This window comes from Phacochoerus africanus, chromosome 15, assembly GCF_016906955.1.
Source record: "Phacochoerus africanus isolate WHEZ1 chromosome 15, ROS_Pafr_v1, whole genome shotgun sequence".
In the NCBI taxonomy this organism is placed as follows: Eukaryota; Metazoa; Chordata; class Mammalia; order Artiodactyla; family Suidae; genus Phacochoerus; species Phacochoerus africanus.
The window spans coordinates 57611380-57627620 of NC_062558.1; the positions used below are offsets into that span (position 1 = coordinate 57611380).

General features: G+C 51.3%; 1 protein-coding gene across 1 annotated transcript in view; it reads right to left on the bottom strand.

Moving 5' to 3' along the window:
• The window catches only part of SLC35F3 (solute carrier family 35 member F3), a 95572-nt gene extending 80397 nt beyond the window's left edge, over nucleotides 1–15175 (bottom strand). Inside the window, exon 1 of the mRNA XM_047762279.1 lies at nucleotides 14850–15175. Within this exon, the coding sequence (XP_047618235.1) occupies nucleotides 14850–14925 (76 nt within the window). The 5' untranslated portion in view covers nucleotides 14926–15175. The remainder of the gene's footprint in view (nucleotides 1–14849) is intronic.
• Between the last annotated feature and the right edge of the window lie 1066 nt (nucleotides 15176–16241).

A 16241-nucleotide genomic window follows, 5' to 3' on the forward strand; every position in this document is an offset into this window, starting at 1 on the left:
AAACAAACAAACAAAAAGAAAGAAACCACAGCCTCTGGCAGCCAGTTCTGAGAAAGGCCTCAGACAGGCCATGCTAGAACCACGTGACTTGTGGAAACCAGGTGGCAGCCCAGAACATGGCTCGGTGGCAGCCTTGTTTCCCCAGACTGTGAGAAGATGGAAAAGGCGTTATCTTCTTCACTGTTTGGTTTTAATTCATGATTGCATGCACATCAGTCAGCTGGAAATTTAAACAGAGCTGTAACTAGTGTAAGGTGTAATTGTGGCTGGATGCAAATTTCTAGGAGACAGCCTACTTGCCTTTTATATGTTCAGCCAGGCCCTTAGCTGAATGGGGTCACCCAAGTGCTAAGAGGCCATCTCCACTCTAGGGGTACAGGAGATGGGTACCCAATATACTGGAGTCAAACATACTCTAAGGATTTTTTTAAAATTTAACAGTAATTTAAGTAGCTCTAATATCATTAAGCCAAATTTGGTATATCATGCTTTCCTTTTTTTTTTTTCCTTTTAGGGCCGCAAGTGCAGCAAGCATATGGAAGTTTCCGGGCTGGGGGTGAATCCGAGCTGCATCTGTGACTTACACCACAGCTCTCGCCACGCTGGATCCTTAACCCACTGGTTGATGCCATGGATCAAACCTGTGTCCTTATGGATACTAGTTGGGTTCTTAACCTGCTGAGCCACAACGGGAATTCCTCTTTACAGAATCTTTACAAAAGGACTGCACAGCAAAAATAAAAAGCAATGCACTGTATACTAATCTGAGTTCCCAGAGACACCACTGATATTTTGCTGCATATGCCCCAGTCTTTCGTATCTGTGCACAACACACATGCGTACACACTCACGCACCAGTGTGTGCTGGGGTCATCCCGTACTTTCAGCCAGCAGTCATTTAACCCAGTGCATCAGAGCATGGACTTTTTAAATCTCATAGGGCTTGGTAGAGTATACACATCCCGGGAGCTCTCAATCTGCTGGGAAATAACCATGAAGCGTCCATCTACCCTATGCCAAGAACTTGGGTGGTCAATAAATAAACAGACAACAGGACCATGTCCTGCTCTTCAGGAACTTACAGTCTCTCTGGGAGTGACAAGATGGGTCTCTGAAAGAATGAAAGAACAATGACAAATGGAGAGATTCTGACCGTAACGCAACTCATCAAGAAAGCATAACGAGTGAAGGCTGTGATCACAGCAGGAAGAATCAGATGGGGCTTCTTGAGCCAGGCCTTGAAGGAGAGCAGTATGAGTACCAAGAGAAGCAAAGGTCAGGGTCAGGAACACATGTGGTCTGCCCCAGGAGCTGTGAGGAAGATGGTGAGATCTGAAAGAAATGAATGTATGCCGAACGACGCAATGAATTTGGTGGGCAGACGCACCGATTTGCCACTATCTGAAAGCAACAAATGTATCCTATCCTGAACTAACATTCTCAAAGTCATTTTCAAGGAGGCCTCCAACTGATGCTGTTTTCAGAGAGGGGGAGTTACACCCCAAGGAGGGCAGTATTCTCTTCTCAAAAGGCAGAACTGGGGTCCACTGGAACATGCTCTGGGGAAACACTGGAATAGACCCACAAAGAATCATAGACATCCAAACTTGATTCATTGCAAACTTTTTTTTTTTCTTTTTACAGCTGCATCTGCAGCATACAGAAGGTCCCAGGCTTAGGGTTGATTCAGAGCTGCAGCTACCAGCCTATGCTGCAGCCACAGCAACGTAGGATCCGAGCCACATCTGTGACCTACGCTGCAGCTTGTAGCAACGCCAGATCCTTAACTTACTGAGTGAGGCCAGGGATCGAACCCGCATCCTCATGGATGCTAGTCAGGTTCTTAACCTGCTGAAGCACAATAGGAACTCCATCATTGCAAACTTTCCATTTCATTGTACTGAGTCTCTCAAAGCTTCCACTGCAGGAAACTCTTGTCTGCTTTCTCTCCCCTCCTAAATTACAAGTCCAGAGGTTTCTGTGTTTGCTGTCACTCCTGTATTACAGCTCAAAGAGGCAGACCAGACTGCCTGGAGGAAATCGGTGCTGAATGAGCCTCATGCTATTTCCTCTCCTAGTTCCTTTGACCATTACTCCACAAGAAATACTATTCGTCACCCATACCCTCACTCTCCATCACCCCCTCTCCACTAACAGCCCCTCTATTTTTGGTCTTGAATTTTCCATCCTAACCTGGCACTTTGGCCAGGAGTTCCGGGCTAAATGCAAAGCAGATCATATACTCTGGCCCCAGCGCTGTGGGGATGGATGTAGAGTCACGCCTCTCCCTTTGGCAGTGTGGCCTCTTAAGGCTTTGTTTCCGCCACTTAATTCACTTAATTCACTCAGAAGTGTGTGTGTGGAGGGGTAGGGGCAGGACAGCCCTTCCCACGCCCAGGTCTGTTATCAGTGTTACATTACCACTGAGCATTTCTGGAGAAAGGGGTGTGTGTGTTGCGGGGGGGAGTGTTCTCCCCATTCACAGTGCATATGCCACAGCATGCCAAGATATGGCTATACCTGTGCGTGGACTTCAATCCTGAGCTCTGTTCAGAGTCAGGCAATTTACTGAAAGCACACGTTAGCCCTACCACCTGCCAAATCACATTTGAGGTGTGTCTCCCCAGGGACTAAGAAAACACCCACACTTTCTGGACAAGCAGAAGCCATACTAGAGGCCGTGTCTACTCAGCAGAAGGAAACTCAAGGTCCTCTCGGGTGAGCTGGAGGTCTGTTTGAGCTGCTAATTAATTCATTCTGGGACCCAGGCAAGTCCTGTCTCATGAGCTGTCCACTGCTTTCCGCTGAGAAGATGATGAATGAAGTGCTTTTTATGTTTATGCAGTGAAAGCCCTTTCTTCAATAAGAAAGCAAGAAAAACCCAGAAAATCACTCACTCTCAAAGTTCCCATGAGATGGCTCTCCCAAGGTTCCAAGAGAACACAAATGTTTTTGTTTGGTTGGGTCTTTGGGCACGCGCACAGCCTGTAGACGTTCCCGGGGCCAGGGATCAAGGATCAAACCTACACCACTGCAGCCACCTGGGCCAAGGCAGTGACATCAGATCCTTTTTTTTTTTTTTGTCTGTCTTTTTAGGGCCTCACCAACAGCATATGGAGATTCCCAGGCTAGGGGTCGAATCCAAGCTGTAGCTGCCCCCCTACGCCACGGCCACAGCCACACGGGATCTGAGCCGTATCTTCGACCTCCACCACAACTCACGGCAACGCTGGATCCTTAACCCATTGAGCAAGGCCAGGGAACGAACCTGCGTGCTCATGGATACTAGTCGGGTTTGTTAACCACTGAGCCACGATGGGAACTCTGACATCAGATCCTTAATCTGCTGCATCACAAGAGACCCCCACAGATGTTTCTTTTTTGAGGTCCCCTGAGAATAAGTGGACCCTGGTTGACTCTATGAGGAAGGTCCAGAAGGGGTGCCCTTAGAAAGTTCAGAAGTCTTGTTTCAGAGACAGGGACCCAGAGCTGGGATCAAAGCCCACCCCCTGGCTGGCCTGTCCCAGCCTCCTGAGAACAGAGGCAATGTCATTAGGAAGAGAACAGAAGATGCCTCCCAGTGACATCGCTGTCAAGAAGATCTATGCGGTTAAGTTTTTTAAAGCTCTTTTGAGGCCTAATTTTCATAACCATAAAATTCACTTGTTCCTGGAGTACAATTCAAGAGTCTTAGTAAATTTACAGAGCCGTGAAGCCATCACCACTCTCCAGTCTTAGAACATGGCCATCACCTCAAAATGAGTCCCCACGTCCACCTGGAGTCCCTCTCCATTTCCATCCCCGACCCCAGGCAACCACAAAGCTGCTTTCCAGCTCTACAGATTTGCCTACTCTGTGTGCTGTTCCCTATCAATTTGTAAACTTCTGCATTTGACTTCAAGTAGCACAGTGTCTGAAGGGTTCCTCCATGGCATAGCATGTTTAAATAGTTTATTTATTTATTTATTTAGTCTTTTTAGGGCTGCACCAGCAGCATATGGAAGTTCCCAGGCTAGGAGTCAAATCAGAGCTGCAGCTGCCAGCCTACACCACAGCCACAGCAACACGGGATCCCAGCCACGTCTGCAACCTACACCACAATGTCGGATCCTTAACCCACTAAGTGAGGCCAGGGATCAAACCCACATCCTCAAGGATACTAGTCGGGTTGATTACCGCTGAACCACAATGGAAACTCCAATTTATTCTTTTTCATGGCTGGTTAGCAGTCCATGTGGATATCCCATATCATATTTTGTCTACCAGTCATCAGTTGATGGACATGTGTATAGTTCCTGCGGATGTTTTTTTTTGGGGGGGGGGGTACCATGAATAATGCTGCCACAAACACCCCTATGTAAGTCTTTGTGGGGACATGCTCTTGTTTCTCTTGGGCGGACTAGTCATGGAGGCCACTCATTCAACAAACACTTATGGACACTTACTGTGGGGCCTAATAAGGCAGACACAACCCTCTCTAGCAGAGCTTGCTTGGTCCAAGGGGTGAGGCTTAGAGTGTCCACATGGTGTACAGGGTTCCATGGCTCCAAGTCCAGGCAAACAAGACACAGCTGAGAGATGTTCTAGCAACAGAGCCCCTCCCTTTGCCTTTTTTGGACTGCCCAGGGGAAGAGGGCCTGATGCACAAGTTTTCCTGTATTGATCCTTGATGCATATAGCAGTTTGGGGCCTGGCCGCCCAATGAATAGCATTTATACAATGAGGTGCCTGGAAGAAAGCTTTTGTTGATGGTCATTTCCAAGTGTAATCCACCTCCTCAAAATGCAGTTCCAGTTTTGCTTATCTCATCTACTTGTTAAATACTTGCTCAGTGAATTTATGTGGGACTGGGTTTTTTCACTGTTGGGTTATTTATTTATTTATTTTTTTGGCTGTGCCTGTGGCATATAAAAGTTCTCAGACCAGGGCTCAAACTTTGCCACAGCAGTGACAATGTATCTACAAGCCAGCAAGAGAGCCCTCACCCGAAACCAAATTTGCCAATACCTTGATCTTGGAATTCCGGCCTGCAGAACCATGAGAAGACAAATGTCTGTTAAGTCATCCAGGCTGTGGCACTTTGTCCTGGCAGCAGCCTGACCTGAGCGTGTTACAGGGGGGTGTGCACTGTGCTGGTGAAGGTGTGAGGCACAGCCAACAGCTGTCACTGCAGGATAGGGCGTGGTGACAAACTGCACATAAGTGTTTATTTTGATAATCTCTCAGAAGAAGAAACAACTGCCCTGGGTTACTGGATCAGAACTACGAGTTCCCATTGTGGCGCAGCAGAAATGAATCCAACTTGGAATCATGAGGTTGCGGGTTTGATTCCCTGGCCTCGCTCAGTAGGTTAAGGATCCGGTGTTGCCGTGAGCTGTGGTGTGGGTCACAGATACATCTCGGATCCAGTGTTGCTGTGGCTGTGCTGCAGGCCAGTGGCTACAGCTCCACTTCGACTACTAGCCTGGGAACCTCCATATGCTGTGGGTGTGGCCCTAATAATAAAAAAAAAATTATAAACTATATCCAATCACTTGGGATAGAACATGATGGAAGATGATATGAGAAGAAAAAGAATGTATATATATATATATGACTGGGTAACTGCGATGTACAGCAGGAACTGACAGAACAATGTAACAACTACACTTTAATAAAAAACTTTTTAAAAAAGAAAAATACTAGACACAATCTTATACTCTTCTTCCTGTGAATTGCCTACGCCTTTGCTCTGATTCCCAGAGACAGTGTGGAGAGCGATAGAAGGAAACACGGCGGCTGCAGAGTTGTTTATAAAAACCAAAATTATTTCTCTGGTGTGGATATGGAACTGGGAGAAGAATGAGGGCTGCTTTTCTGAGGGGGAGGGAGTGGGGTGGTGGGAGTTTCTCTGAGATTCCCCTGAAGTTCCACCTGGAGTCAGGCCTGGATCTGGCCACGCCCCTGCCATCACAACCACTCAGTAAACAGTCACCTTGACTGGACTTTCTGCCCCATTCCTCACATCCTTAGCGGTCCCTGGATAACTCCCAATGTCCACATCACAGCGCCGCATGCAGGGGATTTAAGATAATCCTGGATGGGAGTTCCCTGGTGGCTCAGTGGGTTCAGGATCTGATGTCACTGTTGTGACTCAGGTCACTGCTATAGCGCAGGTTCCATCCCTGGCCTGGAACTTCCACATGCCACAAATGCGGCCAAAAAAAAAAAAAAAAAAAAGACAATCCTGGAATGCTTCACAGCCCCCAAGGTACACATGCCTGGAGCTGGATAAGCTTTAAATAATGGCCTTTGCATTCTGGGGGCAGGAAGAAGCTGCTTGGGAGGGAACAAGGGCCTGTTTTGATCTGTGATCTGAAGACACACCTGGGCTGGAGTGGATCAACTTTAATCCACATGCCTGCCAGTTCTGGCCTGTGCAGCTTCCACCTCGAGCCCAGGCACAGCAGGCACCCACCAGGTACAGACCTGGGATAATCCGATACCTCTCACGACCTGCATGCACCCCACTCTGACGTTTCTCCTTCTATCAGAGGATTCCTTCCCATCTACGTGGTGGGACTCAGGATGCGGTATCCCACGGGGAGAAGGGGGTTTACAGGAGGGTGGACTGTGCGTAGCAGGGCCCGCCAGGAAGAAAGTGGTATATGGAGCCCTTCCCCCCTGCAGGGGAGCAGGGAACAGGGAGATATTTTCACTGGCGGCCGGGGAGGGGGTCGTTTTATAACAACCTCTGGAGAAGCAAAGCACCAGCTTCTGAAACATCCAGTTCTCAGCAGAGTCATGCATGGCGCGCACATCTCTGAGACAGGACCAAACTTGCTTGGCCAAGGACCCAAGTGGGGTTGGGCTGAAGGAATTACAGGAGCCTTTTTAGGATTCTCTCCTCCTAGGGGGCAGGCCTTTCCCTGTCACCCGAGGGTGATGCTCCTTCTGACAGAAACACCCAGGGCAGCGTCAGGAAAAGCTGGGAAGTTGCAACTCTCCTCTTTGGGGTCTTTCTAAACCCTTCTTTTCGTAGCACCCATCGGAGCAGGGGTGGGGGGTGCTGCTGCTGAAGATGCCTGGGACAATTTGAGCTCACCCAGCTGGTCTCTCCTCCCCCTGCTCAACTGCCAAACCCCACCCCTGAAAGCGCATGCTGTTGCATGAACTCACAAATTTGTACACATGCGCACACTCTCCGGCCAAATCTCTTAGTTGTCTCGGGCCTTGTGCCCTCAGAATTCTGCTCTCTGATTAGAGCTCGTAAAGGGTTTTAATCGGATAAACCAATCTCTACTAATGAGGAAACTACTTAATAGACTTCGAGAATGTTCCTGCCTGAAAGAGCTAATGGAAGATCCATTCTAACCCCCTTTCTTTTCAGAAATGAGAAGGCCAGGCTCGGGGGGCAGGGGGGGCGGAGGCACGTGGGATCCAGGCATTAGAGCTGGAGTGGGGGGTGGGGGGGGGGCAGCAGGTGAACCGGCAGCATCCTACCCCTATGCTGGCCTCCCCTTGGCCTTCCTCCCCACACACTCTGCCCCCAGGTTCCAAGGTGTCTTAACCAGTGAGACCCGATCACTCGCCAAAAAGGCTTTTAAGAATTACATCTTGGAGTTCCTGTTGTGGCTTTCCTGTCGTGGCGCAGCGGAAATAAATCTGACTAGGAAACATGAGGTTGCAGGTTTGATCCCCGGACTCCCTCAGTGGGTTAAGGCTCCAGGGTTGCCGTGAGCTGTGGTGTAGGTTGCAGACGTGGCTCAGAGCTGGTGTTGCTGTGGCTGTGGTGTAGGCCAGCGGCTACAGTTCCAATTCGACCCCCAGCCTGGGAACCTCCATATGCCATGGGTGCGGCCCTAAAAGGACAAAAGACAAAAAAAAAAATTACATCTCTTCCTGGCTTTCCAACATAGCTCCTCCGAACCCTTTCTCACTTCTTCAAGCCATCACTCCCCAACTATCATTTTTGGCAAATGATGCCACTTCCAACGTGCCAGAGGTGAAAGTTACCAGCTTGGGACTGACCCTAGGCTTCCCTCCCCCGCAGCTGCACATTTCCCTGTGTCTCATCCCATCCCTTCCCTCTTCCTTTGCTAGGCTAATCACACCTTCTCTGATCTGTGCTGTCATTCCAGGCCCCTCTGCCTCCCCAGGCCACCGTCACGTTCTCCTGGGGCCACTGCAGACCTGTCCTGGAAGCAGCCTCCTTCCTCCGGTTTACAGAAACGTGGGCTCTCCCCAAATCTCTCCGTTTCCTCTGAAGCGTGCCTACCTCCCCTCACCAAACGCCTTTACCTGCTACTGCTTTTCTTCCTCCTCAACAAACACTCACCCCTTGCAACCTGGCTTATAGACTACCACCCATTTAAAAGCGTTTCTACAAAACCATTTCCTTTGGTGTTTTTTTTTTTTTTTGGCTTATTAGGGCGGTACCTGCAGCACATGCAAGTTCCCAGGTTAGGGATCGAATCAGAGCTACAGCTGCCGGCCTACACCACAGCCACAGCAATGCCAGATCGAGTCAGGTCTGCGACCTACACCACAGCTCACAGCAACACCGGATCCTTAACCCACTGGGTGAGGCCACGGATGGAACCCACAACCTCATGGATCCTGGCCGGGTTCCTTAACCACGGAGCCACGAAGGGAACTCCCTCCTTTGGCTGTATTTGATAGCACATTTCTCTTTCTCGGTTTTCTTCCTGAGGTTTTCATGATGGCATATGACCCATGTTCTGCCTCCTCTTCAGCCTCCTCTATCTCCCAAATGTCTGTGGCCAGGAGGCTTCTGTGCCCCACCTTTCATCCCCATGGGGCCACCTCTCACCTGATTTGTCACTGTGCTTTCACCGCTTTCTCCTGCACTTGAAGACACTGCCAAGACAACCTCAACTTGTCTAAATTCCTTATCTCCCTCACAGATGAGTTTCTTTTCCTACCCTGGCTGTGACTGCCAATGGTGTCTTCATCTTTATTTTTATGCATTTGTTATCCATTATTTTGGCCACATTCAAGGCATGTGGAAGTTCCCAGGCCAGAAATCCAGCCGAGTCACCGCAGTGACCTGAGCTGCTGCTGTGACAATGCCAGATCCTTAACCCTCTGAGCCACCAGGAAACTCTGGTGTCTTAATCTTTAGAGTCATCTTTGGCTCCTTTTCTGCCCTCCTCCTTAAACTCTGTGATAAACTTTGGTATTTTTACTCTATCCTAATTCCTTTACTTAAAGGAAAATATTTATTATGACTGATAAACTCACCTTCATGCTCATTTTGAACATCACAGATGCAGATAGTGTCTCCTCCTCCCTGCAATCCCACCTTCCCTTTCCTTCCTGTTTCAATCCACTCTCCTGAGCCCAGTGTCTGGGAGGCCTCCAATTTGCCCATGGTCAGCCTTGACCTTGGCCCCTGCCTCCCCTGACTTCTTTAGTTAACCTAATATCTGGTTCTAGCAGACCAGCCACAGCTCTCTGCCAAGGGCCACCCATTCCTAGCCTCTGCCAGGAACCCGTTCTCACCTCCCACATAGGACACCCCACGTTCTCACCTCCCACCTATGAGGGCAGAAGAATGGCCTCCACCTTGGCGCCTCCATCTTGTTCCCAGAAGACCAATGACTGCATAGTCATCACCTGGAGTTGGCTGATGAAATCAATTCCAAGGCCACATCCAGGTTCAGTGGGAAAGAGGGTGCTGTTAGATGATGTCATTTTGGCCAAGCAGGGGGTAATGGTAACAGGAATGCTACAAAGCGGCCATCTGCATTCCTGCCAGCAGTGAGCATGCCCTCAGCTGAAACCCACCATTTCTTTTCTACTCCTTTCATGGCATTAAAAACGTTGCATTTTGGAGGTCCGGTTGTGGCGCAGTGGAAACGAATCCGACTAGGAACCATGAGGTTTTGGGTTTGATCCCTGGTCTCACTCAGTGGGTTAAGGATCTGGCGTTGCTGTGAGTTGTGGTGTAGGTTGCAGACTCGGCTTGGATCCCGCGATGCTGTGGCTCAGGCGTAGGCCGGCGGCTACAGCTCTGATTAGATCCTTAGCCTGGGAACCTCCATATGCCGTGGGTATGGCTCTAAAAAGGCAAAAACAAAACACAACAAAAAAAATGTTGCATTTCAACAAACAATCATTCTTTGCATGCATGCACCACATTCCACTTGTTTGGGTCAAGGACTATAACTAACTCCTCTTAGTTTCCCTAACAATATCTTCATTGTCTTGCTCATATTGGGTAACATCGGATCAAAGAGCAGGGGTTCTTGTCATTGAGGTTTCAGTCCAACCTGAGAAAGGTTTGGGGCTCTGGAACCCTTTGGCAGCAGACTTCTCAAGAAAGCAGGCCATTCAGGTTGGCCTTCAGGGCTATGTCCCCACATACATAATAACTGAGGCTTCCAGAATGACAGTCTTATTCCCATAATCAAAACAAAGGAGCCACACCTGGTTGAGGGAGGCTGTGACTGGCTGACCACCATGGAGCAGAGGCACTAAAAATACCAACAGCAGAGGGCGCTGTGAGCCCCCAGTGATCCAGACTTCCATCACGCTGTGATGGAAGCTTCTGGAGAAAACATTTATTGAGCACTTACAAAGTGCCCTGCAGGTAGAGAGGTGAAGTTTTGCATGTTTCTTACTGCATGACCTTAAGTGCAAGAACTCTCTGAGCCTCAGTTTTCCTGTCTGTAAACTGCAGTGACAGTGCTTGCCCTTTCTTGGGGAGAAAGTCAAATAATATAGCCACCTCCTCAAGCAAAGTGCAAAGGCTCTTTGGCAAAAACAACTGTCAATATTATAAAGAGGGGTATATTGTCACCCTCATTTCCAGATAAAAGAATGGATTCCCAGAGCTTTACTCATTAAGCTAGTTACTTGGGTCAGCAGGAGGGGTGGGTGCTAATCCCGTCCATCTGACTCCAGGGCCCTCATTCTTTCCACAGAACTAACTACATACGGGCAGCCTCTTGGGGATTGAATTTACTGCACTGCTCTCAACCATTAATTCCTACCGAATGTAATTTTATTGAACGTGAATTAACTGGTTATGAATATAGATGATCCGAGTAAATAGGTCTTTACTAAAGATGTGTTACTGGTCAATATTCAGTGTCTGAGTCCAATGAGAACATCAGGAAAGGACTATGAAAACAAGATATGCCCTCAGAGGGGACCAGTGCCCTCCACCGGGCTGGAAGTCCCTTGCGAGCTTCATCTCCTATTCTAGGCCCCGCTATGGTCTCCTCAAGCTTCCTGGCCAGACTTGTACACAGAAAAGCCTCCCCTCCTCTCCTTGCCTGACAAGTGTTCTCACTTCAGTTGTAAAGCCTCTGCCTTAGGCCTCCTCCTCAGAAAGATCCCCTCTTCAGGGAGAACCCCTCCTCCTCAGGAAGACCCCCCCTTCCTCCTCAGGGAGGCTCCCTCCTCCTCAGGGAGGACCCCTCCTCAGGGAGAACCCTTTCTCCTCAGGAAGACCCCCTCTTCCCCAGGGAAGCCCCCTTCTTTTCAGGGAGAACCCCTCCTCAGGGAGACCTCCTCCTCAGGAAGGCCCCCTCCTCAGGAAGACCCCCCTCAGATTAGTCAGTTCTCAGTGTCCCTGCAGTACTTTGTCCTCACCTCTGAACCAGAACTTCCTACCTCATACTGGACAATTCATTCACCTGGATGTCTCCTTCCCACTAGCCTGAAACTTCCTTCAGAGAATGAAGCTAGTGGCTCATCTTGGCATTTCCAGGGCTTTGCTAAGGAGACAAAGGACGCAGAGCAGGGTCGGATGAGGTATTCATTGAGTGAATGAAGTCATCTCGTCCACCTTCCCGTGTTTGAGCTCAACCAAGCACTGTATTTGCTATTTTGGTTTTATATGGACCACATGCTGGTGCCTTCTGGCCTCCCCTTAGAAGACACACTGCACAAGCTGATAAATATTCCTTGCTGGCTGCGTTCTGTCACTGTAGCCTGTCTGCCATCCACACAGAAACAGCCACAGCCCGGGGACCACCTTATTCTGTGCACCCAAGGCAAAACAGTGATTCAACACTTCCAAAACAGGCACGCAAGATGCAAATGGCTTCAAAAAATAGATCCAAAGGCAAACTGAACACAAATACCAAGGGGGAAAAAAAAAAAACAGGCAAAGAGAACGAGCAAGCTACATGGAAGTCCAGGCAGGTTTAATCAGGCCCTGCCCTGCGGACTTGCTGACACACACACAGGTACCCTACACATGAAGGCCACTGGAGGCCTTCTAGGACCACTGGAATTCAGCAGATGCTTCTAGATACTGTCCTCCCCAACACACACACATTCTTTGAGAACAGCAAGGAGATTCGCCGAAGGTGCAAGATAGTCTGTGACTAGAGGATTGTCAGACATTATTAAGCACCTACTGTGTGCCCGGCATGTGGCTAGGTGCTGTCACCCACCTACCTCACTGCATTGGCCAAAGTCGCTTGTTAGTTTTACCTTACAGTTGGAGAAATGGAGGCTCAGGGTTTATGATTTATAAACGTCAAACTGTCAGGGGGGAAGCGCACAGACTGGCTCCCCAGTCTGCCCGATTCTCTGTTTAATACACTCTCCATCACCCACAGACGTGCAAATGTCGGTTAAGAAACTAAGCCTGTGGCTTGCTATGATTGTCCGTGTGAACTGGAGGCTCAACGCTCAGCTGGCAGTAGCCTATAAAGGACTTGGGGAGGATGTCCCCACGTTCATCCCCTGAATGAAGGGGCTGGAGGGGAGCATGCTGCCTGACATGTCCTCCCCACCCCCCTGCCCCCACCTCCACCTCCTGCAACACAGCTGAGGTCATAGCACCCAGCCTTGGAAGCTTCACCATCCATGCCCAGCCTGACTCCCAGTGCCACAGGTGGGTGGGGGGCTGCCTGAGGAGGGTACCCTGTGGCTGGAGAGCAGAACCAACCTGTCTGACTTAAACAGTCAGGGCGGGGCCGCTTCCCATGAAGATCCCATGAATGAGCAGCCACTTTCAGCCTCTGCAAACGAGGCAAACTTCCAATCTCCCCCTCTCCAGCCTGTACATACACCCAGCAAGGTCCCTGAGAAGGCTTGAAACTGCAACCTCCCCCCTCCCCACAGGAGAGGGAGCACAGGCCCTAGATTCAGGTGTAGGTCCCTGATACTAAGTTTTTTCCTAAGATTGGGGTGCGGAGGGGAGAAGAGAGCCAGGCGAAGGGGGAAAAAAAAATCAACCTCCTAAAGGTAGAAAATGATGAGAAATAGGAGTTGCAGATTAGTGCAAAGCCACATTCAGAAGAGAATGGCTTTTGGATCCGACAGCAGGATTCCATTCCTGCTTCCCCACCTAGTAGCTGTAGGTCCTGGACAAGTCCACCCACCTTCTGAGGCCTCACAGTCCTTATCTGTAGGATGGGGGTCCTGCTGGCCCCCATCTTCCTTCCTCTGGTTCTCAGTCTCATTGTAACAAACAAGAGCTTGCGAGAGGATACAGGGTCCGTGGAAGCTATCACCTAAAGGTCCCAATGCTAGGCTGCAGGCCCAGTGTAACTGATCCTATGGGACCTTTCCAGAGCAGGCCCTCCCCTCCATATCCTCTACCTTAGCTCCTCTCTGAAGTACCCAGAAAACAGTATCTGATGTACATTTCCTGAGCCGTTTGAATCCCCACCACCACTAAATGGAAGTTAACTACTTGAAGACCATGAGCACTGAGCCTCCAGGCCTCCTAGAACCTAAGGACAAGTAATGTGAACCCCTGTGACCTCACCATCAGCCAATCAGAGAATGGTGCACTGAGCTGATCTCTCACCCTGAGACCCCCCTCCCACCTCCTGCCCCCAACCTGGCTTTTAAAAATGCTTTACAAAAACAGTTCAGAGATTTCAGGTGGTGGGTTTTTTTTTTTTCTTTTTTGGTGGGAAGCAAGCCACCGGTCCCTTTGCATGGCCTACAATAAACCTTTCTCTGCTCCAAACTCTGACGTTTGGGTTTGTTTGGCGAGGGGCACAGGAGCCAGCGCTAACCCGGGGGCACAGCAGAGGTGGGCTGGCTGTCCCAGGCCTGGGACTCCCGCTTGCACTGGGCTCCTTGGTTGAGGTAAAGTGAGGGCCTGGCTGGAACTGGGGGCGTCTGCCTTCCTCTCCCCACTGATGGTCCCTTCCCAGCCCCTACCTGGCCAACTTGGCCGGTTCTAGGGGAGACTCAGCCACTCTACTTCAGTCTCCTGGGAGGAGGAGTTGGGGACCGAGACCACCTCTCTGCTTCCCCCTCAACCCCTCCCCGCCATGGAAAGCAAGATCCTCTTTACTCCAGCGGGATGGCCGCTGGGTGAGAGTGAGGCAAGCTCTCCCGGTCCTTTGAGCGCGGTGGGGGGGGCACCTTCTCAGGGTGTCTGCCTTAAGTCCCCGGAATGGGGCGGGGAGGAGGGGGAGGCAGAACACATTTCTAGGCTACTGGTGGCTTTTCGCTCACCTGCGGGCCCTGCCGCGGAGCGGAGCATCACTTGGCTGGTGGGCTGGGGAAGGTTCTGGGCACAGGGACGTCTCAGCCTGCGGCGACCAGCCCTCTCCCGACTCGGCAGCCGAGCAACGCCTCTGGTCTGCCTGGGGGCAGGGTGAGGGGGAAGGGTTCCAAATCCAGGGGACTCGGGACAGGCCTGGAAGGAGCTGAGGCGCTGCCGACAGCTGCGCGGGGGCCGCCCGGGAAGGAGGCAGCCGGATGGGCAGCCCGCAGCCCCCGCAGCAGCTCCGGGCAGCGGGGCGGCCGAGTCTCCACCCCCGCAGGAGGCAGGAGCGCAGCACTGCGGGCGGCACTGCCCAGGGAGGGGGCAGGTAAGGGAGTGCGGGGACCCCGCGCCGGGCCCCGCCGCCCTGGGCCGTTACCTTCCACTTTGGTGAGGGTCAGGACCGGACTGTTGCAGGCGCTGAGCGGAGCCACCCGGGCCGAGTGCTTCTTCATGATGAGCCGTCCGCCTGCAGGAGCGCCGCCGCGGATCGCCTACATCCTGGGGCCGGCAGGAGCGCGCCTCGCGGGCCGGGTGGCCTCCCCCGAGGAGGAGCGCGAGAGACTGGCCGCCCCGGCCCTGCCTCCCCGGCTGCCGGCCGGGCTCCCGTCCCCGCGCGACTCACTGCGGCGGCCGCCCCGCGGAGCGCATGGTCCCCGGCAGCGCAACCACTGCACACAGCGCGCTCACAGCCTCCCGCTCAGAGGTTGCTGCAAACTCCAACGTCACGTCCAAGTGCACTCCCCACTCCCACCCAGCGGGCTCACCTGCTCCGCCCCCGCCCCGGGACGCCCAGCCCCGCAGCCCGGCTTCCTCCCTGGGCGCCCGGTCCCGGTTGCCTCAGGTCAGAGCAGCTCCCCGGCGGCCGAAGCCCTCTCAGCGACCCGCGCGCGGGAGGGGAGGCCCCGCGAATATAGTCTTAGCGGTTCACAAGTTCAAACAGGGTTGTCTCCTCGCACAAAATCCTGAAGTGTTGCTTTACAGGAAAAGTCAGAAAAAGGCTTGCATTAACTTCTTCGGAAGAGTCTGGAGACACTTGATTCTGTCTGATCCCGGTGGACAGTTCTTTTTTGAGAAGGAGATGAAGAGTCCATAGAAGCCGAACAGTCCCAAGCAAGCCTGAGATTTCTGCTCCAGGGCCCCAGTCGGGAGACGCCAAACTCCCAAGCAGTGGAGAAAGCTTCAAACCAGCTCCCAGGTTTTTTACTGCAACAGCAGCTCTGGCTTTTGCCTCTGCAGGTACTGGTCTCACTGCTCCCACTCAGACACACCTGTAAGCTACTGGCCAATGATGCTTGTTAAAAAGCAGTGACATACCTACTGCATCACTTGCCTGGGAGATCTCTGAGTGACTACCCAGTCCCCAGAGCCTTTATCCCAGGACCGTGCATCTTCAAAGGTGCCCTGCTGTGCCTGCAGGTAGGATGCACAGGACCTTATGGACACAGCATTCACACATGACCAGCCATCAGTTATTAGTTTTGGTCTTAGTCCTCACTGGGCATCTGAAGGTTCAGTGGTGATTCAAGGTGGGTTTTGCTGTTATTGTTAAACCCTTACCCAGAGTTTCAGAACTTCCCACTCTACCTGGTTTCCTGTCTCAGTGTTGATATTCTCCTGTGTGATGTCATTCTTGTCCCCTATAAGAGAGTGATTCAGTTGCATGGTGGAGGGGGAGAGTGGGAGGAGAAAGTGACCTTAGAGCTATGAACTTTCCTAGCCTGGCACCTACTAGATGCCTCTGGCAACATCCGCCTGCTTACGCCCAGGG